The following is a 27,362-nucleotide window of genomic DNA, read 5'->3' as shown; positions in this document are numbered from 1 at the left end:
GGAGTTAGTGGGCGGCATGATTCGGCTATGATTTTGCTAGTGTAACATTGGCACAAATACAATGGTGTTTTTGTCGCTAGCATCAAATCAATCGATTGAATTAGATTCTATTCTATGTCGACTTTGGTTAAAATTTTAACATAAGAATTAATTTAAGATTAAATTTAATTTAATTAATCAAATTTTATCTTACCTTAATTAACCAGAGAAAATTAGCTCATGAGTCGCACTAAAGCGAAGCAACTGTCAAAGAAGACAATGAAACTCGCCAAAATACCCTCGAAAAACCTCGCAAGCTCACATGCTCTCTGAGCATTTACATAAATTCAATCAAAATCCCGTGCTACCCGATGCCGATTCGTGAACAAGATACTCCTGAAAGTGCTCGAGAAGCCTCTTCATACTTTTTTTTCCAGCCTACACCTGCGTCGTCGGCTTTGCTCTTTCTTTTCCACTTTTTCACTGTATCCCTTTTCTGTCGACAGAAGCTCTGTCCAGTGTCCATCAGTTCATGCGTCCGATGGGGTGACTTTGTGAATCATCATCATCCTCAATGCATGGAGCACTTCCTAGTTGAAGTAAACATCAGCAAGCAGAGTGCTTCATTAGATAGGCTTGAGAATGAAATTGCAGTTTTCGTGATTATCACCGAAATCGACAAAAGCTATAAAGTTTTATGTTTAGTCTGATCCGTCTTGCTTTCAGCCTCGAAAGGGTCCTCTCTTACAAAACCCACATTTAGTAAAGTATTAGATTTAGGCTTTGTTATCCGTCTGCATTAATTCTGCAAGAAAAAGGAATTAATGGGCTTGAGTTAAAATTCAAATTAAATCATCTACGATTTTGGAAGAACTGAAACAATTTACAATTTTTGACAAAAAAGATTTTTAAGTAATCAAAATTTCAGATATAGTTCTGCAAGGAAAGCTAATCAATGGCTTGACTTGCGAAAAGTATGCTCAATCACAATACAAGAACTTCAATTAAATATAGCTTCCTCACGTGCAACCCATCGATGCGGTACATAAAAATATTTATGTTCTCCATTGGAGCACGTAAATACCAGCTTTGAAGGCTTGCCATTAGACCCACATGGCATTGCCATTATCTGGATAGAAAGGCATAAACTGCATTACTTAGGCCCACCTAATATGTTATTCGGCTTTGCAACCAAAAAGAAAGCGGGGCAGCGACCCGGTGAAGATTGTGGCAATAGATATGCGCAGAGCCGCAGATTAAGCTAAGAATGGATAGACCCTGGGAGCAAATGTCCAGTCCGAATCACCGGTGAGCAGCAATATTCCCATGTTATGATAACTTGGCTTCAAACTACAATAATAAGTTTGCGTTCTTCCTTCGGCATCACTAGTGATATTGTTTCGTCCGGAAGATGGAAGTTGTAACTTGTTAGCTCTGCTTTGCTGGGATATGTCACATACCAAAAATTACGTTACTAGATTTCAAATAAAATGCACGTTAAAAGAATTCTCCAATAGATTTGTTTAACCTTAAAGGCCAATTTCATCTTCATAGAGTAAATCGATTTCACTGAATGTTTCAAATATCAAATCCTTTAAAAGTTATGCCGTCCTCGTTAACCACAGCAAATCGCATGAAACAGTCCCCCAAAACTGGAGTATCTCACTCGGTAAAACGCTGATCATTTTAGGAGGCAACAATTTAACAATATTAAATCTGACGTCAACTAGCGCAAAAGACGGGTAGCTGTCAACAAGGAAGACTCACTCACACATGCACTACGCACAAAATGCATTGGCGCCAAATTTAAATGGAATCCGCGTACTTGTAAAGAAACATGACTATGAACCTTGTCATGGGGACCACTACTCACAAATACTTACAATCAGAAATGTTAACACACCAAAAGAATTTAAGAACAAAAAGGGGAGTCAAAAAATTTCAGCTCGATCTTCAAAGAAAACGAAGGTCCTGATTGTAGCATCTTACCATACAGACGGAGCTACATGCTCGTGATCAGAGTGCTTGATTCTGCTCGGGACTACCAGCAGAGCTGCCAAACAGCTGAGAATCAACTCCAAGATGCTATTGGGTCAAATGGCATCTAATACTAATACATTGGAGCAAATGAACTCTACATTTCTAGCCCCACAACGTACGTGAAACGTCTAGAGATATCCCAGGTAAGATCAGCATCCGTCACAAATTATAGAAACATGGAAAGCAACAATTGATTTGGTCACAAGTCCATACTCAAGAACTACAACGATATGCATTTCAATGAATCTACCTAGGTAAACTTAGAATGAATCAACTCATACGCTGAGATCCCATGCACCGACAAAATAGGTAAACCACTTAGCAACATTTCCACAGTATGGATGTTGTACTGAATTTGTAGTTCAAACGAACTACAATGTCAAAAACCCAGACCCCTGACCATGAATACAATAATCACCTCCACAAAGAATTCTTTCATTCAACCTCTCGCTGTAGGTGTTTCGTCACCCCCTACAGCAAAGTACTCTCACCAGCTCTGATTTAGTAGCTTTTTCAATCAAAAGCCTTGTATAGACCTGCAGCCTTTATCATTATTTTTTAGAGTGGAAATTGAAATACCTGCCTCAGCCTTTATCATTATTTTTAGAAAGGGGATTGAAATACCTGCCTTACGTTACAAGCAGCTCCTCTATCTTAGTTAGTTTTAGAGCAGTGCCCTTTGGCCGCATGGAGGAGATGTCGCCTTCACAGCCAGAAGTCACGCAGACAAGCATATATAGAGAGAAGGTTGACAACCCAAGACTATCGATTCATTTGATGACGGGTGGGGGCGAGGAACAAAACCATGTGAGGCGAGAAACAACACCACGATGGGCGAGCAAATAATGAAACCACATGGTGCAGAAGCATGAAACCGAAGTAGTACAATGAAGCAGCAAGTAGTCTACCGAGTCGTTTAAGTAGAGTAGCGGAACCACGCCTCCTCAACACAAAACAAAAAAAGGTACAGATCTTAGATATTTTTCTTCAAAGACCCATTCTTATATAATATATGCCAGAACTATGTTATGCAACAATAAAAAGCAATACTGAATATCTATGGTAAGTATAGCAGTAAGAAGTAAGAAACTTATCAAAATTTGAGCAGTTGAGGCTGAGCGTGTAGCTAACTAAAATCATTGTTCCAGTGAAACCCATTGGCTAAAGCATCTTGAACAGAGTTCCACTTCCCTAATGTTAACCAAGCTCCGTACAGACAAAGCCATCATCGATCACAAAAATTTCAACTTCTGCTTCGACGGCGATCACGGGCAGTGTTTCTAGAGAACAACGCCAACATATCATATCACAATTATTAAAAACATAGCCAACCAATAGGAAAACAAGTAATATACTAAGCAAACAGAAACTCACCCATTGGCATAAGGAGAGTCTTCACGTCCACGTTGATAGACAGGTGACTTGCTATAGCTGCGACCACGAGGTCGAGGTGACAAACTTCTGCGTCTAGGTGAACGACCACGTGGGCTGTAGCTCCTGAACAAATAAAAGTGAAGTTTTTAGAAAGCAGAAACCAACTAAAAGAAAATTAAACTTGTTGGGAAAAGATCATTTTGCCAGTATGGAGATGGCCCCCTCCCCCTACAATCCCAGGGCCTAGAAAGAATGAGATGTCTTCTTCCCTTTCCACTCCCAACCGCAAAAAATTAATAAATTTACTTAACAAAGAAATAGATCATTACAACCCTCAAGTAATGAGCACCGCGAGGGTTCCGTTAGCCGCATTGGAAATACTGCCATTAAGTCAGCTATATTTGAAAATATCAAAGAAGGTGGTACTTAAAAAATTGCCCTTTGCAGCATTACCATACCACAAGTCATTCCACCATTAAATGACTCTGTTGACTTTATTTAAATAAGTAAGTGTTTCGCCTCGCATGCACACCACCAAAGGTCTAGGTTTCCTTTGGATACTCACAAACTGTTTCAAATGATACTCAACTGCCCTACTCTTTAATTTATTTTACATGTTACAAAATCATCTAGATATTTGCATATTTTCTCCTGAAGTTTGAAATTTTGATAATCATGGCCCAGATTATATACCAATGCTTAGGAGTAATTAGCACACCAAAGACAACTTTACAACTTCTATCTATTTTCCTGTACCTAAGAAGTTGACTACTTTCAATAAATACAAGAAACTACATAGTTTGCTATAAAATATGAATAACATGTTCGCCCATATTTAGCAGTTAACTTACCTCCGACCATAGCTGGGGCTCCTACGATACCTAGGAGGTGTGCGGCTTCGACGTCTTCCGCTGCCCAAGCCTCCAGAGCCAATACGCAAGCGGCACTCCCGGGCAAAATGACCTGGCTCCCCACATTCATAACATTTCATATCTGAACCTCCTGAACGTCCACGGCCACCACGACCTCCACCACCTCTGGAGTTGTGAGAGAGCTCCACCCTCCATCCACTTTTACCTAATGATAGAAATCATAATCACATGATACATTACAAGATCCTTTATAGCTTCAGACAACTAGCATGCTATCCAAGTTACAAAAGTTAAGTTAGAATAAATCCTAATATTAGATCTCTCTCTCTCTCTCTCTATACATACACACATATATATATATATATATACACACACACACACACAAAGACTCAGAGTCTGAAACCCAAGACCACACCCTAGAAACAACCCCATGTAGCCATTGAGCTAAAAGGGTCGATCCACTAAGCTTAATGATACTGCCGTTCAACTATACCAAGTAATGCATGTCAAATAAAGAATTCAAAATCACATAATCACACTATTCTTGGCAAAGACATTACACAAAAATAAATAAAATCATGTATCCATCAATTTCTTTAAAATGGATGAAATCAATCAATATAAGATAATTAATTCTCACTTTATGTTTCAATTTCTTAGAATACAAAAACTTCAACGCAAGAAACAACCACAATTGTCAGAGATGGCCCAAATAAGAAAGTTAATAAATTAATCAAATTTTCTTGAAATATTCACATGATCCACACAAAAATAAAAAATAAAAAATAAAAAATGATAGAAGCCAAAAAAAATACATGAACCACAAATAGTTGCCATGGACAGTATAAGACAGATGAACCTGACATACTGTCCACCAACATCATAGGTCACTATCAACATATACACATCATAACCATTTCAAAAAAAAAAAAAAAAACATATACACATCATATTCGACTTAGCAAACCCAAAAAGTTCAAGCAATAATGCAAATAGCACTAAACGTAAAAAATAAAGCTTTTAAGGAATCACAACAGGGCGCAAAATAAAATCATCTACATAGAATGTCGAAACATTTAAAGATGAGTACGAACCATCCAACTCACGAATTGCATCCAGAGCATCTCGACGATCATCAAAATCAATAAAAGCATAACCCGGTGGCTTTCGAGCAACCCAAACACTGCATAACACAAACAAAACCTATTAATTAGATCAATACCGTATTGGACAAGTTAGATCAATACCAAATTGGAGAAGTTAGATCTACCACATGTTTTATAATGTGCTGCCCTGCCTTTCTATAAATTTAAATGCCAAGTAACACGTATGTGAACAGAAATATCAAGAAAACAATGTTGCCAGTTCCAGCATAAGGTGAGAAGAAAGCCACAAAATCAAGAGCAACATGTGTTTGAATAAGCGGCAATTGCACCTGAAAATAATAATAATAACAGCACAATAATACTCATCATCAACAACATTGCTACAAATGGCATGCATATATGCATATGCACACACATTGATCCACACACACACACCTTTCACCCCTCAAACAGAAACAAAATAAGTATAATATGCATATATAATTAAATACACACATATGAGAGAGAGAGCACAATTTAGGTTCTAGCTGTACTTCTGATGGCTAATACAATGATATGCTAGACATTATGACCAAATAAAATAAATTCAGTATATAGAATACCAAGTGTTGGCCTAAATTCGGATTACACGCATGTGGCTTCATCTTTTGACATGTAAGCTTGAATAAGACCAAAAAATAGTTTCAGAGTCAACTTAGGTACACTGGGAAGAACAGAAATCATCCGATCAGGAGCCTCCTAATCTTTTCTGCATTTTCCATGCCAGTTCTTTATTTTCCCCCCAGTAAGCACTTGCTTGTAGAGCAGGATTCGTATATACTTGCTAAATAGACAACAAAGAAACAAAGATGACGAAAGTTTCAAGATAGAGACCCTTCATCTCCACGAATTTCCACTAAAACTGCTTCTTGGCAACAGCAAAACAAAGAATTATGGGCTGAACAAAATCATAACACCTACTGACCCTCAACAACGAGTACCAATCTCCACTGGAGCAAGTGAAAACGAGGATAATGAAAAATATATATATATATATATATATATATTAAAATGAGTTTTAAAATAAAAATAAAAAGTAAGTATCAACAACTAAAACAACTATAATAGCACCCAAAAGTACAGTAGTTCAAAAAAAAGAACTTGTAGCGGTTGATAAGCTCTCTTTACAAACATTTACCTTCGGAGAACCCCGTAAACCCGAAATTCGTCTTCCAGATCTCGCTCGGTTACACGAGGATCCAGGTTTCCGACGTAAACACGAGACATTGGTCGAAGTCAAACCTATGAAAGAATAAACGTTTAGAAAGTAGAAACGATTATATAACAATAACAAGTAGCAAAATGCATTCAATGAGTATTTCGAGAAAAACATTTTCTACAATGCGTTGCAGCTACTGCGGCCACAAAAATCACTTTGATGTCACGGGGAACTATAGTGCAATGCGCAGGAGACACGTTAAAATTGAACGCCTGGGTCGGCTCAGACCACCAACGAGAAGAAGGAAAACAGAGAAGATGATAAGAAAAGCTAACGAGGATACGAAATCTGGTTCCACGGAAAAGAATGAGAAAAATTTTGAAGAGAAAAAGCCTTCAAAACGAAATCTACCTATTTGTTTCAATCAGAACTTTACCATGATCTCTCAAAATCAATACATAAACAAGCGACACAGAAACAACGCATGACGCTTTCTCCAAATCAAACAGTACAAACACAGAAACAAATACATAGACATTTTTGAAGCAGATCAACCTTGTCTGAAGAGGTCTGGAGAATCCAGGAAATAGTAGTCTGAATTATAAAGGTTTCGGTGCAAATAACTCTTCAAACTTTGAAAAATAAACTCTTCGCAGATGGAGATCGGTTCCCTTACCTTGACAATAGATGAAAGAGGACTCGAGGGATACCGCAGTGAAACCCTAGCTATCGTCTTCCTTTATCTACTACTGTCGTACCTTAGTGAGATTTATATGAGAGGGAGAGGTTGACATGCGTCGCGAGTGTGGAGAATGGAGATACTCGAGCCTTGAGGACATCGACGTCGTGGCTGACACGCCGGATCAATTCAAGCACCATGCTTGGCCCAATAGAAAGAGCATCAGGGCCCACTTTCCGTTTGCCTAACTATGGGGGCCCATTTTCTGTTAAATAACATCCTTTCCTCTGATTTCAGGGATATAAGGTACGTTCTCCTCGAATCAAAGATTGGAGTAGCAGATTCAAATATCTCTTCCATGTAAAAGCTATTTCAAACGTTGAAAGTGGTAAAGAGTGGCCTTATAAATGAAATAAAATCGTTCAAACAAGATTACGAAGCTGTAATCTTTTCGTTTTCCTCTTCGTCGGAAGCATTTCCATAGACATGGCAGAGAGACGAAATGCCTAAACGATCAGAAGCCGAGCCACAAAGAGCACGATAAAAAGGAACGATGGGTCGAGCCGATTTGAGGCAAGGGAACGCGGGAACGCGATAAATGGAAAAGAAAAAAAATTGAATTTTTATTCAATTCAATCCATTACTGTTTTGATCATATGATAACTCTCTCCCATTGACATCCGTGCCCACTTAGAACGTCTTTGCCACTACCTCCATTTTGATAGGTACAAAAACCTACAATGGAAAAAACCAGAACATTTAAAGACACGCCTGTTTTTTTAGATCGACTCATCCATTCATTGCTGCTTATGAAGGATTAAAATAATACTTACTAGTACCAATGTGATGGTCTTGTGTTATATAATAGAAAGGGTTGAACTTTCCTCATAAAGTAACAACAAAAAGGGTTGACACTATTGTGCCACAGTTATGATTCTATCTTGCCCAAACAGACAAACGGAAGGAGGCACATTCAGTGATGTCGGCGGAGGTGTAGGCTCGAGATATTCATTGGTTTCGGGAGAAGGGATTCGATGAAGTAGGCATGATCAATGCTGCCTCATTGAGGTAGAAAAGAGAAGATGTAGAAAAGAGAAGATGAAACGAAAGGCAAAAAAAAGAATCACTGTCCGTCCAACTCAAAGGGGTCGGCCATGGTTCATATAGTTGTTCGTTTGTAGGTTATGTTTTAACACTTCTTTGTTTTTCTTTTCCCCGAAAAAAAAGTGAAATACATACAATGAACAAAAGTGGAGATCCTCGTCCATGACTACAGCAGTCAAGAACAGCTTCCATGGTCCACCCAGGTAGGTCTTCACGTCACCAAGATCCTCGTCCGCATCGATGCTATAATAGTGGAGAATTGAACTGGTTTTAAGGTTTGGTTAGATTTTCCTTGAGCAATGAATTTGCTTGGATGGTTTCCTCCCTGTTTGTGGACGTTTATTTTGCAATCATGAAACACAGCCACAACGATGTCACTAAAGATGAAATTTATGGAGTTTTAGATGTCGGATTGTTTACAGAACTGACAGTTGAGCTTGGTGTAGAGAATGTGTTGGAACTCACGAAGCTCACAGTGGAAGAAGGCTGATCGATCCAAAGCGTTCATCATTGCTATTGTTGGAGAATCACAAGTGATTGTATTCTCGAAGGTAATATCAATAGTGCATAACCCATCTCCATGCACCACTGCACATTCATAGAAGAGCAACCGATATAAAAAAGGGCATCATTTACCAATGAACTAGAGGAAATGAGCTGTTTGCCACACTGATTCCGAGTCTTCCCAAGCTGTGAGTAAGTGGGAATTCCATGCTGAAAATAAAGAGAGAAAGAGAGGGGCGAAGAGACGCTAGAGAAAGGGATAGAAAGAGAGGGAGGTACCTACAAATCAACAAGCGTATTGGTACAGGGAGGGAACAAAGCTTTCTGGCTCATCGACTGAGGAGGATGAAAATGTCTGAGATTTCAAATAAGCTTGATAAAATTTTCTGTACCCCTTTCTATTTCTTTTATTTTCTAGGGGTTTCAAACAGACCCTTAGATATAGTGTGAAAAATTAAGACAATTAATATTTAAATATTTTTTCTCTCTTTTTCTGAGAGATAAAAAGGGAATGTAAGAGAGGTTTGCTCTCTCCCTCTTTATATTCAATAAGAAAGAAAAAAATTTGAAACTATCCCCTTTAATGGAACTTGAGTATGAATACAATGGAGAACTCTTGTTTAATAGCTCCATAACCCTATTTTGAGGAAGCAGACTATTCATATTTTGTAGTGTTATGTCAACCTACTTTACAACATGACTCATAGTTGGATATTTTTCATGGACTAGTCTCATTGAAACAATTTGTTGGGAACCTCTGAGTTGCTTGCTATCTTCACTCAAATGTAATATTTCCACGGCTGGTTCTAAGCCTGTATTTTGATCTACATTTCAATTATAGATCCCTGTTGCAACTTCCACACATCTATTGTGCTGTATGAGTGATGCAATTTAACAGATGGTATTGAATTTTAGCATTGCGTATATTACAAAAAAGACTTACAACAACATTAATAATAAAATAGAATTCAAAGATGAGTCGAGAAATTTCAAATTAAAGAAAAAAGAAAAATGACATATATCCCACTCTCGATGAATCTCTATTGGGAAACAAAGCTTGTGACTATCCAAACCAATATTTGTCATACAATATTAGCCCTACATAATCCATCTCAAATTCCCGACTCACATTTGCCTCGTAATCTCACTCTAACATAACTTCAGCTTCCATGAATCATCTAGATCGGTAAAAAGTATTAGTGAGATGTTCAACACATGTAAAATCAGAATTAAGCCTTTGTCAGCTTGCACTAGTATCCTCTCATTATGGTAGTCTTCTCACCAACCTGCACATCTTGTTGGCGACAAACTGAGGTTGCACTAACGGCCATAGTCATCTTCAAACTTCTATGACAACGGAAGAAAAAACAGAAGAAACATCAGAGAGTTTCAAAAGGTGTCCGTGCACACACATCAGATGAGAATCAAGTTATTAGAGAACATAAAGAAAACTAACAGGAGAAGTGGAAAGAGAATTGGCAATCAGAAATTCCAGACGTGGCTCAAAGAATATTTATCCAGGACCATTTTAATGAAATGGATTAGATGAGAGATTCAAATTCCTGGTAACCATTAATCGGATTAACTTCAAACTGTTTGACAATTAGCCATACTATCGGCCAAAAATATTGGACACTTCAAAAGATCTTTAACCTACCTAAATCAGAGAATCCAAACAAAAGATCAAGGTGACAACAACATTACTTATGGTATCTGAACCATTTTAGTGCCATAAAAAGACACCCTTAACTGGATTTTCTAATCAATCAAACAATTAAATTCCATGAAAAATAATCTATCCCTACAGACATTTTAAGAGCTGCCCTAGAAAGAATGTGCGTTGTACATTGTAACCAATCCAATTCGAGGATAATAAAATGCAAAGATAATTAGATAGCCATAAACTTATGTATATGTTGTTTTGAATTCATGTGCATCTGAAGAAGGATAAAAACTATACTATGTAAAACATCAACATCAAGCACATAAGTACTATTCCCACTGGCATATAATGTAATTTACAATTGCAGATAAATATTGGCACAAATATACAATTAAATATAAATGGTAATCACCAAACAGTAACAGTGTTAAGAATTACATGCTACAACCATCTCTTCTCTCAAGGAAAAGAATTTTTAATGAGCAATAAAAAAAGTGTCTATCAAAAGCCTCAAGAAAATATAGATATACCTATTATAAAATGAAATGAGAATTTGATCAAAGACATCACTCTCTCATGTCATCAGCATTGTCATCACCCTCATCCTCATCATCGAGGTCAAGATCAGCAAGTAACTCCTCAAGTGGCACTGAGGGAACATCAGCTCCATCAGTGACAGATACCACCTCTGACGACAGGTATTCCTTATTCCGGTACAGTGAAATGTTAAACCTTAACTCTGGGTTCTCCTCCAGGTCCCTCAAAAATTCCTCATATTCTGCATTCTTCTTGTCCTCTTCACCCCTACCATTTAGGGTATCTACCTCCATGTTCAAAGTCTTAAGCTTCCAGCTACGAGATTTACCTCGTTTCTTTTGACGGTTCTCCTCATAGCTCTTTTTTACTAAGATTGCTTCAGGTAGAACCAGATTTTTGTACTTGTCCAGTTCAAAATCATTGCAGTTAGAGCCATATAGATCATAGCCAAGTGCATAGTCACCAGGATTTAGAAGATGACCAAGATGGGTTCTAATGTGAAATATGTTGTTGTTCTTCCCAAAATCAGAGACACGTGCAACCTGTGCCTCGGCTAAGCAGTACTTTGAACCACCAACACTTACAACAGAAGCCTCAACATCTACATCCAATATTATGTACTCCACAAGCTGCTTACTTGAAAGCAGTGATTTGAAAGGCATACCCCAATACTGATTTGCATTCAAGTAGGAATGACGCAGTGTAAATGGGTCTAAAAGCATGATGCTATTACTAATTTTTGTGCATAATACAAGAGGACCCAGATTACCCAAACTTCTAGCAACTTTAGGGGGAAGACAAATCAAATCCTCCCGGCAGATAGGAGAGATCTCTACTGAAAATGTGTATTTGTAGTTAAAGTTGTTACTCTTCAAATCATGGGAGACAAGCTGTTTATCATCCCGATTCTGAATGGGAACCACACTACCTAGGAAGTCAACAAACTTAACAGCATGGCTTCTGTTTCCAAAGAAAAAGTCAATGCCTTGATCCATTTGTTTAATTCTGATAGCCCGAACTGCTGCATCATGCTTAAGAATAAGCTGCTCCAAAAAGAAAAAAGTCCTCCTGTGAGGAACATGTTGCCTCACCTGAACCGAAGCCTCCCACTGATCTGGATTAGCTTGGACACGTGAGCATGACTCACACATCCGGTCAGTTTGGACATACTCAACTATATAAGCCTGTTCCAAAATAGCCCCATGGAGAACCTCTTTTTGAACTCTCAATTTTACTTTAATCCGCTTGGAGTGAGGCTCAGTCCAAATAAACTCTGCATGAATCAACCTAACCTTGTTCAAGTTCTTCAACCTCTTTATGCAAAAGGTTAGAAGCTCTTTAGACTCCAAATTTGCTTTTATCCATGTTTTTGGCGGTTGCAAGTAGCTGTTGCAATCCGGACAGTGGTATATTATCAAATGTTTCTGCAATCCTTCAGTAATATCCACTTGGGAACGGAGGCATTTCACACACATGTTGGCAGCATTTGGTTGCATAGAAATACCACACATGCAGCAAAGGACGGTGCCAATAGTTTGCTGCGAAATGAACATTCCCTCCATGCTTTGCTGGGCCATCTTCAAATACTCGGAATAAATACTAAAAATTGATTATCTGATATTTCTGCAAAACAACAAAAGGAAATTTTCAATATACAACTGAAAGCAGAGAAGTCGCACCATCTTGTTCGCTTGATTACTCTGCACATAGCTAAAACATGGTAAGCCAAAAATCAAATTGAGCTCTAATTATAAAGTCAAAAACAAGCTAAAATTACCTAAATCAGAGAACACAACCAGTTACGCAATAGCGGTGCTCGTTAACTAAATGGGTCATTTTGATTAAAGATCAAGTCAAACCTAAGTAACTAAGGACAACTCAAACCTCCATTAAGCAGATAAATTTAAGTTAAAAATTATCCCAATAATACGTAAATTCCTATAGAAACCAATTTTGATAATGTAAACAAATATCAGACAACATTTTTCGGTCCTTGTAAATACAACAGATATTACTTATGGTAAAATCAAAATAAACATAAAAATAGGGTTCAAGATGGAAAGCTTTGTAGAGAGGAAAATAATGAAAATAGAAGATAGAACCCGTCTTAAAAAACGAACAGGTGAAATAGATGAACAGAAAGACAAGAGGAAATAAGCAATAAATAAGTGGCAATTGCAGCAATGATAATAATAATAACAGCACAATAATACTCATCATCAAGAACATTACTACAAATGGCATGCATATATGTATATGCACACACATTCACCCACACACACAACCTTCGCCCCTCAAACAGAAACTAAATATGTATAATATGCATATATACTTGAACACACACATACGAGAGAGAGCACAATTTAGGTTCCGGCTGTACTTCTTATGGCTAATACAATGATATGCTAGACATTATAAACAAATACAAGAAATTCAGCATATAGAATACCAACTGTCAACCTAAAGTTGGATTACACGCATGTGGCTTCATCTTTTGACATGTAAGCTTGAATGAGACCAAAAAATAGTATCAGAGTCAACTTAGGTACACTGGGAAGAACAGAAGTCATCCGATCAGGAGCCTCCTAATCTTTTCTGCATTTACCATGCCATTTCTTTATTCTCCCCCAAGTAAGCACTTGCTTGTAGAGCAGGATTCGTATTACTTGCTAAATAGACAACAAAGAAACAAAGATGACGAAAGTTTCAACACAGAGACCCTTCATCTCCACGAATTCCCACTAAAATTGCTTCTTGGCAACAGCAAAACAAAGAATTAAGGGCTGAATAAAATATTATTATAACACCTACTGACCCTCAACAACGAGTACCCATCTCCACTGGAGCAAGTGACAACAAAGATAATGAAAAAAAAAAAAAAAAGTAATATAAAAATGATTTTTAAAAAAATAACAAGTATCAACAACTAAAACAACTATAATAGCACCCAAAAGTACAGTAGTTCAAACAAAAGAACTTGTAGCGGTTGATAAGCTCTCTTTACAAACATTTACCTTCGTAGAACCTGTAAACCTGAAATTCGTCTTCAAGATATCGCTCGGTTACGCGAGTATCCAGGTTTCCGACGTAAACACGAAACATTGATCGATGTCAAACCTACGAAAAAATAAACGTTTAGAAAGTAGAAACGATTATATAACAACAACAAATAGCAAAATGCACTCGAGTTCTGCTATGACTGAGGTGATGGAGCGGCGACGGGAGCGACCTCTGGAGCGGCGACAGAAGGAGCAAGATGCGGGATCATCGTCACTCGGGAAGAAGGTCCTATCAGAATTTGGGAAGCAGAAGGAAAATCGTCCCCTACATCTCGGCAAGCCAGATGTTGTGCTTACTCCCGACACTGTGTTTCCGCAGCAACCAGATGGAGGCAATCCGCAAGCGACAACGGAGGAAGGACCCTGGAGCACAGTGAAAGGAAAAACAACCAGAAGGAAAGAAAATGGGAAGCCCAGAGACAGATCATGGCGATACGGCGACTCTGCGATTTCAATGACTCTAAATCAACAGCGAAATAACAAGGTGGTGAGAATCATGATACAAAACGGCCGGAAAAGTTCTTTTATCTCGATTCCCATGGCTGCACTTTCGGATTTCGCCCGCTGCCTGGAAGATGCTCTTGCCGACCACAACCTAAGACTTCGGGAACTCAGAATTGGAGACATCTCTTTCTCCCTCTCCGTATTCAGGAAATATGGCGTCCGAGAACTGAAGGTGAAACAGAGACGTGAGTTCATCATAATGGCTCGAGTATACCTACCGGAGATGCTCGGGCAGATTCAGTGCTGGAAGGAGATGCGAGATGTAATTCTGGAAATCGGAGAGAAGCACTCTACATATTTCAAGTCGACGACGAGGAAAATAAGTCTTCCTCTCATCAACGATCCTCGAAATTTCCCCCCGTTGACCCAATCCACTCAGAACCGTCAAGCCTCCCAACCACCGTCCCCCGTATCAACCCCCCCTACTTTCCCCCACACGACACAGCAACTCCCTACCATAGATTTACTGCCCGAAATCTTCGAAAATGGAAAGAAAAACCTCACTGTCGGCTTGATCGTAGAATCGAACTCTGAGAAGTGGAATTGCGACAACCTCAAGATTTGGTTCGGAGACTTCTTTCAAACACAGCCCATGGTCGCGAGGATGGAGCCACGGAAATGGCTGGTTCTTCCACAATCGATGGAGGAGACAGAAGTAATCCTGGAAAACAGGAAACGGCTCCAAGAGGATGACCTATGTGTTTCGCACTGGACAAAAACTACAATATGCAAGCCCCTTGGCCAATGGATCTCGATCCGCGGCCTTCCGATCTAGTTGTGGACGATGAAGGTTCTCAACGAGATTTTTGTAACCTTCGGAAAGATCATCAAGTGGTCGGACGCCACAATGGAGGGAACAGACCTCGAAGTTGCAAAGGCATTCGTCGATCCAAACTCATGCTGGAGCGAGAAATGTTTCCAAAAGCTCTACTTTGGGGGAATTTTCGTGTGGATAGAGGTATCTTTTGAGGACCTCTGCATACTGTGTCCACCGAAACATTGCCGGACGCGAGGAAGAAGAAGCTCAACCTCGAACTCAGCCTCTCAGAGCACTGAACGAGTCAACTCCGGAGACATGAGTCCGAATATCTCCCACTCAGGTGAGTCATCCCCTCTCCCGAGTCCTGACTCAGGTCTAAATTCAAAAAATCTTTCAGCAAAGAGCTATCCCGAGATTTCCCCTATCCCGAGACCCACTGACTATGAGTCAAAATTTTCAAAATTAATTTCGTCGCCCTCATCTGGGAAGATGGGATACGAACCAGTAACCCCTTTGCCGAGAACCACTTACGGTGTGTCAGAGGGTGCCCTCCCGAGGAATACTGATGGCGTGTCAGAGCTATTTAATTCAAATCTGCCTATCCTATCTGGGAAGACGGGAAGTGCGGTACCAAATACTTTAATCTCGGGCCCAACTTTCGAAAAAGCAAATGGGAGTAACGTCTCAGATCAGCTCCCTCCCGGAAATTTTAAAAATCACAGCCCACTTTCAAATTCAAAGTTGATGAATCAAGAAGCCTCTCCGAAATCAGTTTCTGCCTCGGAAAGCAAGCCTACCCACAAAACGAGCTTCAATACGACCCTGATTCTCCTGAACAGTATTCTGATTATGGCTGCTCTTCTCGTACCGGCGTGGCTGATTTTGAAAATTCCGGAAATATCCTCTCTTTTCTCCACCTCTATTCTCTCACCCTCCCCCACACCCGTCAAAAATCTGCCACCTGATCCCCATTTCCAGAAATACCCTTCCCCCCAGAAAGACTATCCCAATGGCCCTAACACACAGAATGTTGAATTCGATGGGTAGTCAACCCCGGATTACAGAAAACCGAAAGGACTCTAATATCAGTCTTGAAGATAGCTCCTCAAGTCAAACAAAGGGCCCAAAAACTCTCTCGGGAACTGAGCCTAATATGGACTCTGAATCTAGAAGAACAGAGAGGCAGATGGAATCTACCCAAACTCTGAATACTCACATGGAGACCGCCAATCTGGACTTTTCCAACTCAACTCCAGAAATACCCTCCGCTCCACCCTCTCCACCTAGCCTGACCAAAAACAGAAGAAGAAGAAGACAAGTGGAAACCGCCTTACAAAGGAGGCAATCTAACAAACTGGCTAAGAAAATGAGCATGGTTAAAGCATCTCCCACTCCAACTGATAGATCTGCTCGTCTGGTGAAGGCCCTCCAAGTTCAAAGTCATAAATATGACGATGAAACATGGCAAAATATGATGAGATTGGCTAGCATATTGGGGTTGTATACAAGGGTCAGTTACCGGGAGACACAATCACATCAGGAGTACAAAACCGAGATAGTAAATGATTTTGCTCTCGTGGAATGTCAGAGGTATTGGCGCCGCCCGTAAGCGCGGCATGATATCAGGTTTCCTCGCTCAATTCAAGGCTTCTATAATAATCCTCCAAGAAACCAAATGCCAAGAAATGACTGATACCATCGCAAAAGAGCTTTGGTCGTGCCCCTCAATTAAATGGGAAGTTGTGGATGCTATTGGTCACTCAGGAGGTATTCTTCTAGCATGGGACTCAACTTTCTTTGACTCTATCAACGTCATTAAGGGGCAGTATTCACTGGGTATTCAATTTCGTGATCTCTCCTACGGGAAACTCTGGTGTGTGGGAGGAGTATATGGTCCGACTAGATACAGAGATCGGAACGCTTTTTGGGAGGAACTTAATACTCTTAAGCAGAATTGGAATCTCCCGTGGATCTTTGCAGGAGACTTCAACGCTATCCGGTATTGTCAAGAAAAAAAGCCTCCGGCAGTCCGAATTTCGGCCTCTATGTGAGGCTTCTCTGATTTTATTGGGGGGTGTGGGCTGGATGAGATTTCCCTATCTGGGAAGAATTACACGTGGTCAAATGGACAACAGCAACCAATTCTATCGAAACTAGACCGTTTTTTGGCTTGTCATGACTGGATGCAGATGTTTGAGAACGTCACAGGAAGAGTCCTCAATAAGGTGGGATTTGATCATTGGCCTATTATGCTGACTACCACATTTGAAAAATGGGGACCCTCGCCTTTCCGTTTTGAAAACTTCTGGCTTATGGAGGAAAACTTTGAACAACTTATCAATGAGTAGTGAGATGCGGGGCCAAACCTTGGTAGAAGGAAGTGGGCGCTCCCTCTAAAGTTGCGGTACTTAAAAGAGAAAATTAAAGAGTGGGCCAAAAGTAGACATACTTCTCTGTTAGTTGAGAAAGGATCTCTTATCTCTCAGATTGAGGCACTAGACCTGGTGGAGGAGCAAAGACACTTAAATCCTGATGAAGTCTCTCGCCGAAGCTCTTTAAACAATAAGCTAAAAACTATCCTGCACCAAGAGAGGATTCGGTGGAAGCAATGTGCCAGGTTTAGATGGTTAAAGGAGGGAAATACAAATACAAAGTTTTTCCATGCAATTGCCTGGCCAAAAAGGAGATCCAACCGAATTACCTCATTATGCATCAACAATGAGGTAACATCGTGTCGGACCTCAATTACTAATGAGTTGGTTCAGTTTTTTACAAGTTTATATTCGGAGGAGTGTACCAACAGGCCGAGGTTTCAACACATCAATTTCTCCCGAATCTCCACAACAGCCGCCTCACTTCTTGAATCCCCTTTCTCGTCTGAAGAAATTGAGCAGGCAGTATTGGGCATGGAAAGCGACAGAACTCCGAGTCCTGATGGATTTAATGGAGATTTTTTAAAAAAGTTTTGGCCCAAGATTAAGGAAGATATCAATGATATGATAGGAGGTTTTTACAGAAATGGCATAACATTCCGCAACATCGGTGCATCTTTTATCACTCTGGTCCCAAAGAAAACAACTGTGGAAAAACCAGAAGATTTCCGCCCTATCAGTTTGGTCTCAAGTGTATACAAAATTATTGCAAGACTACTAGCGCACCGTTTGAAGATTTTGCTTCCTCTTGTCATCCACAAAGGGCAAGACGTTTTCCTCAAGGGAAGAGAAATTTTAGACTCCGCAATGGCTGCGCACGAGTTTATGGATCACTTCAAGCATAACCAGGAGCCGAGAATTGCCCTCAAGATTGATCTTGAAAAAGCTTTTGACCATGTTAACTGGACCCTGCTGGATGAAACAATGGAAAAAATGGGATTTGGAGAGAAATGGCGTTTTGGGATAAGAAGTTGTGTGGGCTCTACAACCTACTCCTTGATCCTCAATGGTTCGGCATGTGGTTATTTTAAAGGCACGAGGGGAATAAGACAAGGTGACCCTCTATCCCCACTTTTATTCAACATAGTAGCAGAATTTCTCTCAGCCATGTTCTATTCGGCGGTTGACTTTGGATGGCTCTCCCCAACCAGTTCTCAACAGACCTTCAGTATACCGATTTTGCAATATGCGGATGATACCATAATTTTTGGCACCGGTGATATGGATACTGCTAGGAGGATAAAAGTAGTATTAGGGCTCTTTGAAATTGCATCCGGTCAGAAAGTAAATTGGAGGAAGACCTCTCTCATTGGTTTTAATGTGAGCCCAGAAGACCTTGAAGAGATGGCAAACCTATTTGGATGCTCTACAGCTACGCTTCCAGCGAAGTATCTTGGTCTTCCTCTATTTCATGGGCGTATTTCCCAAAATCTGTGGATCCCAATGGTTGAAAAGATTGAATCCAGGTTAGCCAGTTGGAAGGGGCGGTTACTTAGTAAGGCAGACAAACTAATTCTCCTTAAATCTTGTATTGTTGGCATCCCAAACTATGCACTATCTTTTCTGCCTTACCCATCCTCAGTTTGCAAAGCCATAGATAAAATGAAAAGAAGATTCTTATGGAGAGGATCAAGTGACTTTTTTAAATATCATTTGGTCAAATGGAACGAAGTCTGCTTACCTAAAAGATTAGGAGGACTAGGGCTTCGGAAATCAAAAGAAATGAACAAAGCCTTAATGCTTAAATGGATTTGGAAGTACAACACAAATTTCTCCAATCTTTGGAAGGATATGGTTCGCGTCAAGTTGGGCTGGAATATGCCATGGTGGATGGCTGGGGGAAACCGGAGAGGACTGTCCTTAATATGGAGATCTATTTTTTTGCTTCTTCAAAATTTCTCATCAGCCTGTAAATTTTTTGTGGGTAATGGAAGAACTCTTAAATTCTGGGATGACTGGTGGACAGGACAGGCACCTTTACGGAACTCTTTCAGCACTCTTTTCCTTCTCTCCACTCACAAGGAAATTACAGTTGCGGATGCTTTTGAGGGAGGGAATGTGAACCTACACCCCCGAAGGGGTTTAACTGACATGGAGGCCATGGAAGCCAGCAGCCTCTTAGATTCTTTGAATCATGTCAGAATTTGGCCTTCCAATGAAGACAAACTCATTTGGTGGCCTGACAAAAGTGGAAAATTCTCAGTTGCTTCGGCATATGGATACATCAACGGTTGGGATCCGACGCAAAGGGAGCATGACATCGACTTCGTCTGGAATCTATGTGCCCCCTAAGGTAAAATTTTTCATGTGGAGTGCCTGTCAAAGTAAAATTCTCATGGCTGATGTGCTCAGAAGAAGAGGTCACCCATCTATAGATCCACTATGCCCTTTCTGCCACAATGAAGATGAATCCACCAGTCATACTCTTCTTCAGTGCCAGTTCTCATGGACTGTGTGGACCTCTATTTTAAGCAAATTGGAGATTCAATTTTGTATTGTTGTCGACCTGATTAGCTTTTGCAAGTCGATCTTGGGATATCCCCGTCCTGGCCTCAGTAAATTGATTATCTCAGCTTGTGCTAGCTTCGTTCCTTGGGGGCTTTGGAATGAACGGAATAGAAGGCGGTTTGATGCTAAAAGCGAATCTACGGCTAAAATTATTGATAGAGTGATAGGGCAAATATCAACCTGGTTATTGACAAAAAAAACCTTCTCCTCTTTCAAAGGCATTGACATTCGAGACAACTGGAGCAATTTGGCGAGGATGCACATCGGAGCTAAAATCCCAGCTATGCAAGAATGGACCCTCCGGAAACTGGCTACCTAAAACTAAACTTTGATGGATCTTCTCTTGGAAATCCCGGGATAGCGGGATTTGGGGGCGTCATTTCAGACTCAACTGGGAATCAATGTTTTTCCTATGCTGGTCCTTTACGCATATCCGACTCAATGTCAGCGGAATTACATGGCCTTCTTAATGGATTGCGGGTGTTCAAAGACAAATGTAGTGGGCCTATTCACATCGAAGGAGATTCCAAGGTGGTGATTGGTTGGTGCCAGCGCAATTCTTCTCCCCCATGGAGGCATTGGGATGTATTCCAGGAGATTTTGGATATTGTTTCTTCCTTGTCTTGTATTTGGTCTCATATTCCGAGATCTGCTAATTCGGCAGCAGATGCGCTTGCCAAGGAGGGAACTTTCCTGCAATCTCTCGTTGTTAAGGATTTACGCCCTCTGCTTTTGTAGTTTTGTATTTTTCTCTTCCTTCTTTTTAATAAAATTACATCTTCATAAAAAAAAAAAAAATAGCAAAATGCACTCAATGTCTCTTGCTAAGAGTATTTCGAGAAAAACATTTTCTACAATGCGTGGCAGCTACTGCGGCCACAAAAAACACTTTGATGTCACGGGGAACAATAGTGCAATGCGCAGGAGAGCCGTTAAAATCGAACGCCTGGGTCGGCTCAGACCACCAACGAGAAGAAGGAAAACAGAGAAGATGATAAGAAAAGGTAACGAGGATATGAAATCTAGTTCCACGGAAAATAACGACGAAAATTTTTAAGAGAAAAAGCCATCAAAACGAAATCTACCGATTTGTTTCAATGAAAACTTTACCTTGATCTCTCAAAATCAATACATAAAACAAGCGACACAAATCCTAGTAGATGGAGAATCGGTTCCCTTACCTTGATAAAAGATGAAAGAGGACTTGAGGGATCCCGCAGTGAAACCCTAGCTATCGTCTTCCTTTATCTACTACTGTCGTACACGATGTTGTGAAATTTATATGGGAGGCAGAGGTTCCTTACATGCGCCGCGAGTATGGACATCGACACGCCGGGCCTATTCAAAGACCATGCTTGGCCCAATAGAAAGAGCATCAGGGTCCACTTTCTCTAAAAATTTCATTAAGAGTTTTTTTTTTTTCTTCAATCCTAATCTTCGTCTGCGGGTAAGGAAGAGAATGCAAACCTGGGTTTTTTAAGTCATGTCAGCTTAGGTTTCCCACTTAACCCGACTCAATGCCCACCCTTAAACCAGATATCCTGTTGTCTACTTTTTCTGAGTTGTGGTGGTTGAATCGGTTTCGACTTCCGAGCCGGCTAAGTGTGCTCGGGCAGTCTACTTTTGACTGTTGTCGGAAGTGGATTAAAAAGCGTTCGCCACAATATAAAACCCTTGCAAAACCCTCCGGAAGTTGAAACATGCAGGCGATTCCCGTCAGGCCTCCATTAACGGTTCCTAGAGTCTATTCCCAAGAACTCCACTTACGTACTCGTCGGACAAAGTTTGGGTTCGGTAGAGGTAAGCGGCATCCTCAGTTCCTAACACCATCCTCATTATTTTTCCTTCTCTTAAATTATTGACTTCGTCTCTTTTTGTTCCTTGCCCAGGCCAATATTTACTCACACCGAAGTTGCGGAGGAGCTTCCGGGCGAATGCGTCTGGAGGGGAAATCAGAAATATTGATGGAAGGGGAAACGATAAGTTATCGCCTTGGGATGAAAACCCGTACGAATTGTTACCGGGAGGGAGGAAAGCTTATCTGGACGAACAAGATATCGTGATGCTATTAGACCCGCCCAAAGAGCTGATTCCCTTGGAACCAGCTTCCTATAATCCTTCAGTCTACCTTTGGTGAGTTTTTCTTTTTATGTTTACCACATTCTGGTTCCTTTTTATTTTCCCCTTTCTCTTCCTTTTGGGGGTGAAAGCGAAATCCACTAGATAAACAGTCTGAAAAGATTAGATTAAGCCAGTGATGCTTTAAAGTCCTGCCTTCATTACTAGACAATGGAGACATATAATGTGATAGGCTGTGTTTGCCCATCAGCCGGTGTTGGGGACTCTGGGAGTATACGTTTAGTTGGATTTGAACTTTCTCTGATGAACTGAATAGAGAATATTAGGAGTTTTGTTGAATTTATATTTACAAGGGATATTCATGAAGAAACTCTTTTGTATAGTAACAGATTATTTTATCAGTTTACTTTTAAACATGAGTATAGCTTATTTTCTGTTGGTTGCTCGCCTATTTTACTTCAGACATGATGTCTATATGGACTGCACTACCAAATATTAAGTGCAATTTTGGTCAAATCACCAGGAAGAAGATTGATGATATTCCAGAGGAAAGGCGTCACCGGTTACTCCACTTGCTCAAGCCAAGGTAGTTTGATCTATGTCTTTTTAAGTTGATTCGATCTTATTTGCACTGTGTTTACAATTGCTATGTCGAGATCGGCCTAGCTGAAATTTGTCCATAACTAAGTTGTTTATTAGTTAGTCGGAACAATTGCCCTACCTGCTTGAGCCAGTGGAGATGGCTTGTGGAGTTTCATGAAGGTTGAAATTTCTGCGTGAACTAAACGTGTTTTTTAGATATTTTAGCTGAAATGTTTGTTCATTGTGTAACATAAACTAGGCTTGTAACGAGAATGTGGGAAATGGCTGGACTTCGCTATGGGGATGCTAAGTTAGTCAACAAAAGCTCATCCAGTCTTTTATCGAAGGAACAGAGTTTACAGTCACTTGAATTTTGGAATTGCAGTATGAGTGGAGGTATTTTTCATTTGTTTGCAAAATTATATCAGAAACTTAATCATGTTGACACAATTTCTTTGTGCAAATCATTGGTAAATGTCTTCTGTTTATCAGAGAGAGAAAACCTCAGCTCTGGGTGGCACCATATAATCTTTATAGCACAAATTCATTATAAAAAAATTATTAGTCACAATTATGTGGGCCAGCCTATTTCGCTCTATCATTTAATGTTAAATTTCTGAAGAACCTCTCCTCCTGATCTCATTTTATTTACTTAATATGTACCAGGGCCCCTGCATATTGCTTGGGTAAATAAATTCAAAAAGGTGATCTTTATATATGAATTTCATGAAAGCCAAATATTCGACTTTTTTTTGTTGCTTCTGCCATATCACCTTAGAACCATTTTGATGACACTTCTACCTGATTCTGACTACTTCTCCTTCTGTCAGGCAGTATTTTGTGGCAAGGATGGCAAAACTTATGGAAGAATGTTCCTTGGTAACTTTATATACAGTTCCATTCATTCATTATTTGATATGATTCTAAAACGCAGTACTCGTGTGGGACTTTTGAACTCCTTTGAGTGTGAGTTTTAAAAATTATTGGTTGGGTTTCTAGCAGCAGTTCTTTAAGTTCTCAGCTAAGTTAGAACCTTTAGTTCTGAAAAGAATTGACTTCAAATGTTGATGAATGTATGTCTAGTTCATCTTATACGTAAGGTCATGACATCTGTTCTAAAATGTCATGCTTATTTTTTGAAAATTTGAATTAAGATTGTTTTCTGTGAGATTGAAACACTAAATTCTAGTGGTTGAAGTTATTTGGGTTTTAATTGGAATCATTATCCTTCTGAGGAAAGTCAAAGGGGATAAAAGCAAACATGGTGCTGCTTCTGAAAGGTTAATTGGAAAAAATTAGTCTTGTTGGCTGACAAAATTATTCTGGGGCCATCCTTTCACAGTTTCTTTTACATTTCATCAAATTGTTGTTAGCAGACATATATCAAACTCCACATGGAGCTATTTGCTATCTGAAAAGTGGAGGAAAATCAGGCAAGTGATTAGACAAGTCATCAGTTCTCTAATTTTCTCTGTGAATGATTTCAAGTATTTTCAGATTTTCTTTTGCTCTGTAATTTCTTTTAAAAGAAGAGACCAACCGTTCTTGTAAATGCTTCTGAATGAAGTTGCTATTGAGTTATTTGGTTTTACCATGACATAGTGCCTGTTTTAGTATCTTTTATCCATGTTGCATTTTTCTTTTATATCCTTAACATTTAGATGCACTAGCTCGTGGTTCTCATTGTTTTATACTTTCAAAGTTCAAATTTTGTTTTTTATATTGTAACTTGCTTGAATATAATTGCTCTCAGGTGGACAATTTCTTTCAAAAATTACAAATTCCAGTAGCCCATTATATTTTATGGTCACTGAGCTTAAAGAAGTTATGTCTACGGAACAGCCTTGTGACCTAGCTTATGAGCTTGGAGACGGGCTTTTAGGTCTCTGTGACTACCCAGAAGGCTTCCCCAAACCAGGTATGCACATTTTAAATATATATTGATTTATTTTTTTTCTGAATCAAGGACCCTTGGTGGATTCTACATAAGAGAACATATCCGAAGATGTTCCTTCATTATCATTAGGTTAGTTACTGCTTGTTTCTTGACTTTCTGTACTCACATAAATCAGTTGTGTTAAACACTTGGTCTATGGGTAGCCATATGAGAGTTGTTTAGTTACTATGACTTATGTAGATTGAATTTCAGTAAGTAGATTTCTTTTTGGTACACTTGCAGCAAGGCATCCATTGCCATTCAACGACCAAGTAGTCATATACATTCGTCATGTAGGACCCGGAGTAATGGTGGGGCAAGCCTGGCAAGAAGGAAAGTTGCTGGAACAGGTTCCAAGGAAATTGTGTAGTGAGATTCTAATGGTAAAAGAGTGTTTTACGTGAAGATGGAATTTTTGCAATGGGGGTTACTAAAATTCCACAAGGATGCTGAAACCATGCAGGCCTTTGTGAAAATATTGTTATCGTATTGTAATCTAGAATCTAGACCAAGGATTTGTGTAAATTCTCGTAGTCCAGCTTTCTGAGACTAAGTTGTTTCTTAGATTTTCAAATTCTTACTTGGCTATTTGTTTGTCTTGTCTATGTAAGATGTGTCCTCCAACCCTTTCGGGAATGAATCTCACAAATATTTTGCCCAAGCAGCTGCCAGTAGTTATATTATTTGCCACTGATGGTGGACCTTGAAACAAAGCAAGGTCGTATTTTTGTATTTCACATAACTGCTGGTGATAATGTGCCTTTTGTTAGAGATAATAATGGAGTATAGACAGGGACGTGGTAATGTGTAGATAACACGTTTATATCTTATATGTATGAACCAGTATGTTAATTTATCAATGAGATAATATCAGAGACTGGAAAAACGGGACAACACGGCTGCATTGACAGAGATGAAGAGCTAAATTCCAGACCCCGCTTTACCCTGAATGGCTCTGTGATTTCATATTGTTCACAGGAGTAAGATACTTTTGAAAATTAAAGCAGCACGAAACACCAAACTCAAAACACTTCTCTAAGACAGTAAAGGACTATTGAGTACAGTTTGCCAAGAGTAATAATTTCCTCTTTCCAGTATTTCCTTGTGGCCATGTTCATGGAAGAGTTGCATCAACATGAGCTTTAGATGTTATCAAGCTGTAGCCACTGGTCCCCTGCGCTTCAATCTCCTCTCCCTGGCTCTCCTTACAGACGCAGTAGAACACCGTGTAGACTATAGTGGAGTAGAGAGTCATCAAACAGGAAAAGTCCATCCGAACAACTGCAATAGCCAAGTACGTGGCTTCACCATTCTTAACATTATTCATCAACAATCCGAGAATCCAGGACATTGCTACGGTTGCTACGGTGACCAGGATGGAGAGAACAAAGCCTTGAAGCTTTCTTCCTTTGATAAACTGCCCAGCTTTTCCTAATGCAGTCAACCCCTGATACCCCTCTTCGACAACTGAGATAACAAGTCCCAAGTTCCAAACCACAACCAGGTAAAGATAGCAGAGAAGGCCACACAGAGTTGTGAAAATAGCCAAAGCAAGCAAAAGCGCTGAATCTTGATCAGCAATCATGGCAAGAAAGCCAATCAAGAGCACAAGGAAGAAGAGGTAACCCAGTTTGAAGAGGATGATCCACAAATATGTGATTAGAGGCCGCTTCCATATGCTTACCATCCTCAAAATCAAGTCCTTGAAAGTCGGTTTCTTACTCGAGTAAGTCACTGCTGATGCGTAAATGGTGGCCACAGTTGCCAGCATTGAGACGATATGGCCAGCCAGAATGAAAACTGCTTCTTCCCCGACGATAACTCGGACGTCATCCCGTATCACAGATGCAAATTCATCATACTGTAGAGTTTCCTTTACACTGTTCCGAAGGTAGGATGACTTCAGAAATAAGTCCAGGAAGCGCGGCTTGAGAACAAAAACGTTACAGACGAAAATAAGGGAAGAAGGGATAATAAGGAAGAGGGCAAGAAAACTTCCCAGCTTCCCAATTCTGAAAGGCAGTCTCAAAGATTCACTTATGATGCCAAGGGCTCCCATGGCCGTCAAAGCTGAGCTCTTTTCCTTCGAGATGAGAGAGTTTAATGGTAATATATTTGAAGTGAGAAGAGAAGAGTCGGTATTTATCAGTGACGGTTCCCGGACTAGAGGTTGATCATTTTATGTCAAGAATTGACTTGGAATATTTATATAAAAACCATAAAAATGATCGGGATTAGCCTTACCAGAAACCAAATCTATGACCGTATCTGACCCGACATCACAGAGAAGGTCAGACTAGAGGCCTTCATTTTCCACACGGAGCGGTTACCTTCTTGAAAAAAACGAAAAAGGAGGTATGAATTTGTCTCTGGGAAACTTCTCTTGACATGCTTTGTCTGGTTTCTGGACTGGTGCATTTAATTTTTGAAGTTTCTCCGACACTTC

The 27,362-nt window shown here is 39.8% G+C and overlaps 5 protein-coding genes across 10 annotated transcripts; 2 read left to right on the top strand and 3 right to left on the bottom strand.

The window, feature by feature from the left end:
- Positions 1-2,999: 2,999 nt before the first annotated feature.
- LOC137946256 (serine/arginine-rich splicing factor RSZ21A-like) lies at positions 3,000-7,345 on the bottom strand. Its single transcript, XM_068792481.1, has 6 exons — positions 7,246-7,345; positions 6,549-6,652; positions 5,360-5,448; positions 4,245-4,470; positions 3,394-3,516; positions 3,000-3,299 (listed from the first exon to the last, which is right to left on the bottom strand). Exons 2-6 carry the CDS (start codon positions 6,635-6,637, stop codon positions 3,263-3,265), a joined length of 564 nt encoding a protein of 187 aa, XP_068648582.1. The 5' UTR covers positions 6,638-6,652; positions 7,246-7,345; the 3' UTR covers positions 3,000-3,262.
- A 2,505-nt stretch (positions 7,346-9,850) lies between these two features.
- On the bottom strand, positions 9,851-21,562 carry LOC137946500 (uncharacterized). 4 transcript variants are annotated; one of them, XM_068792822.1, is made up of 4 exons: positions 21,501-21,562; positions 14,071-14,173; positions 11,050-12,679; positions 9,851-10,203 (listed from the first exon to the last, which is right to left on the bottom strand). In XM_068792822.1, exon 3 carries the CDS (start codon positions 12,631-12,633, stop codon positions 11,086-11,088), a length of 1,548 nt encoding a protein of 515 aa, XP_068648923.1. In that variant the 5' UTR covers positions 12,634-12,679; positions 14,071-14,173; positions 21,501-21,562; the 3' UTR covers positions 9,851-10,203; positions 11,050-11,085. The 4 variants fall into 4 exon arrangements, with proteins under 4 accessions (XP_068648923.1, XP_068648926.1, XP_068648924.1 ...); XM_068792825.1 differs by having other exon boundaries at positions 9,851-10,200; XM_068792823.1 differs by lacking the exon at positions 14,071-14,173 and having other exon boundaries at positions 21,501-21,561.
- LOC137946771 (uncharacterized) lies at positions 16,942-17,430 on the top strand. Its single transcript, XM_068793076.1, has one exon. It carries the CDS (start codon positions 16,942-16,944, stop codon positions 17,428-17,430), a length of 489 nt encoding a protein of 162 aa, XP_068649177.1.
- A 408-nt stretch (positions 21,563-21,970) lies between the features above and the next one.
- LOC137946146 (uncharacterized) lies at positions 21,971-25,482 on the top strand. 3 transcript variants are annotated; one of them, XM_068792347.1, is made up of 9 exons: positions 21,971-22,119; positions 22,209-22,452; positions 22,922-22,984; positions 23,240-23,376; positions 23,647-23,684; positions 23,811-23,859; positions 24,357-24,413; positions 24,734-24,898; positions 25,214-25,482. In XM_068792347.1, exons 1-9 carry the CDS (start codon positions 22,020-22,022, stop codon positions 25,318-25,320), a joined length of 960 nt encoding a protein of 319 aa, XP_068648448.1. In that variant the 5' UTR covers positions 21,971-22,019; the 3' UTR covers positions 25,321-25,482. The 3 variants fall into 3 exon arrangements, with proteins under 3 accessions (XP_068648448.1, XP_068648447.1, XP_068648449.1); XM_068792346.1 differs by having other exon boundaries at positions 21,976-22,119; positions 25,160-25,482; XM_068792348.1 differs by lacking the exon at positions 24,357-24,413 and having other exon boundaries at positions 21,979-22,119; positions 25,160-25,482.
- A 548-nt stretch (positions 25,483-26,030) lies between these two features.
- LOC137946770 (uncharacterized) lies at positions 26,031-26,975 on the bottom strand. Its single transcript, XM_068793075.1, has one exon. The coding sequence runs from the start codon at positions 26,973-26,975 to the stop codon at positions 26,031-26,033; it is 945 nt and encodes a 314-aa protein (XP_068649176.1).
- Positions 26,976-27,362: the final 387 nt, after the last annotated feature.

The sequence above is a fragment of the Aristolochia californica genome, unplaced genomic scaffold, assembly GCF_029961685.1.
Source record: "Aristolochia californica isolate CCGP_79_NKW_82.1479 unplaced genomic scaffold, dmAriCali1.0.hap1 SCAF_12, whole genome shotgun sequence".
In the NCBI taxonomy this organism is placed as follows: domain Eukaryota; kingdom Viridiplantae; phylum Streptophyta; class Magnoliopsida; order Piperales; family Aristolochiaceae; genus Aristolochia; species Aristolochia californica.
Note: the sequence above shows the minus strand (reverse complement) of the source record. Positions and strands in the feature narration are given on the sequence as shown.

What these genes read in the sequence shown, in the direction of transcription:
- LOC137946770 (XM_068793075.1), bottom strand. Translation starts at nt 26,975, where the DNA reads ATGGGAGCCCTTGGCATCATAAGTGAATCTTTGAGACTGCCTTTCAGA.
- LOC137946256 (XM_068792481.1), bottom strand. Translation starts at nt 6,637, where the DNA reads ATGTCTCGTGTTTACGTCGGAAACCTGGATCCTCGTGTAACCGAGCGA. An exon ending in GTTTACGGGGTTCTCCGAAG is followed by an intron (nt 5,449 to 6,548) that starts GTAAATGTTTGT and finishes TGTGTTATGCAG; the next exon opens with TGTTTGGGTTGCTCGAAAGC. An exon ending in TGCAATTCGTGAGTTGGATG is followed by an intron (nt 4,471 to 5,359) that starts GTTCGTACTCAT and finishes TTCTATCATTAG; the next exon opens with GTAAAAGTGGATGGAGGGTG.
- LOC137946771 (XM_068793076.1), top strand. Translation starts at nt 16,942, where the DNA reads ATGATTTTGCTCTCGTGGAATGTCAGAGGTATTGGCGCCGCCCGTAAG.
- LOC137946146 (XM_068792346.1), top strand. Translation starts at nt 22,020, where the DNA reads ATGCAGGCGATTCCCGTCAGGCCTCCATTAACGGTTCCTAGAGTCTAT. An exon ending in AAAGTTTGGGTTCGGTAGAG is followed by an intron (nt 22,120 to 22,208) that starts GTAAGCGGCATC and finishes TTCCTTGCCCAG; the next exon opens with GCCAATATTTACTCACACCG. An exon ending in CTCCACTTGCTCAAGCCAAG is followed by an intron (nt 22,985 to 23,239) that starts GTAGTTTGATCT and finishes AACATAAACTAG; the next exon opens with GCTTGTAACGAGAATGTGGG.
- LOC137946500 (XM_068792822.1), bottom strand. Translation starts at nt 12,633, where the DNA reads ATGGCCCAGCAAAGCATGGAGGGAATGTTCATTTCGCAGCAAACTATT.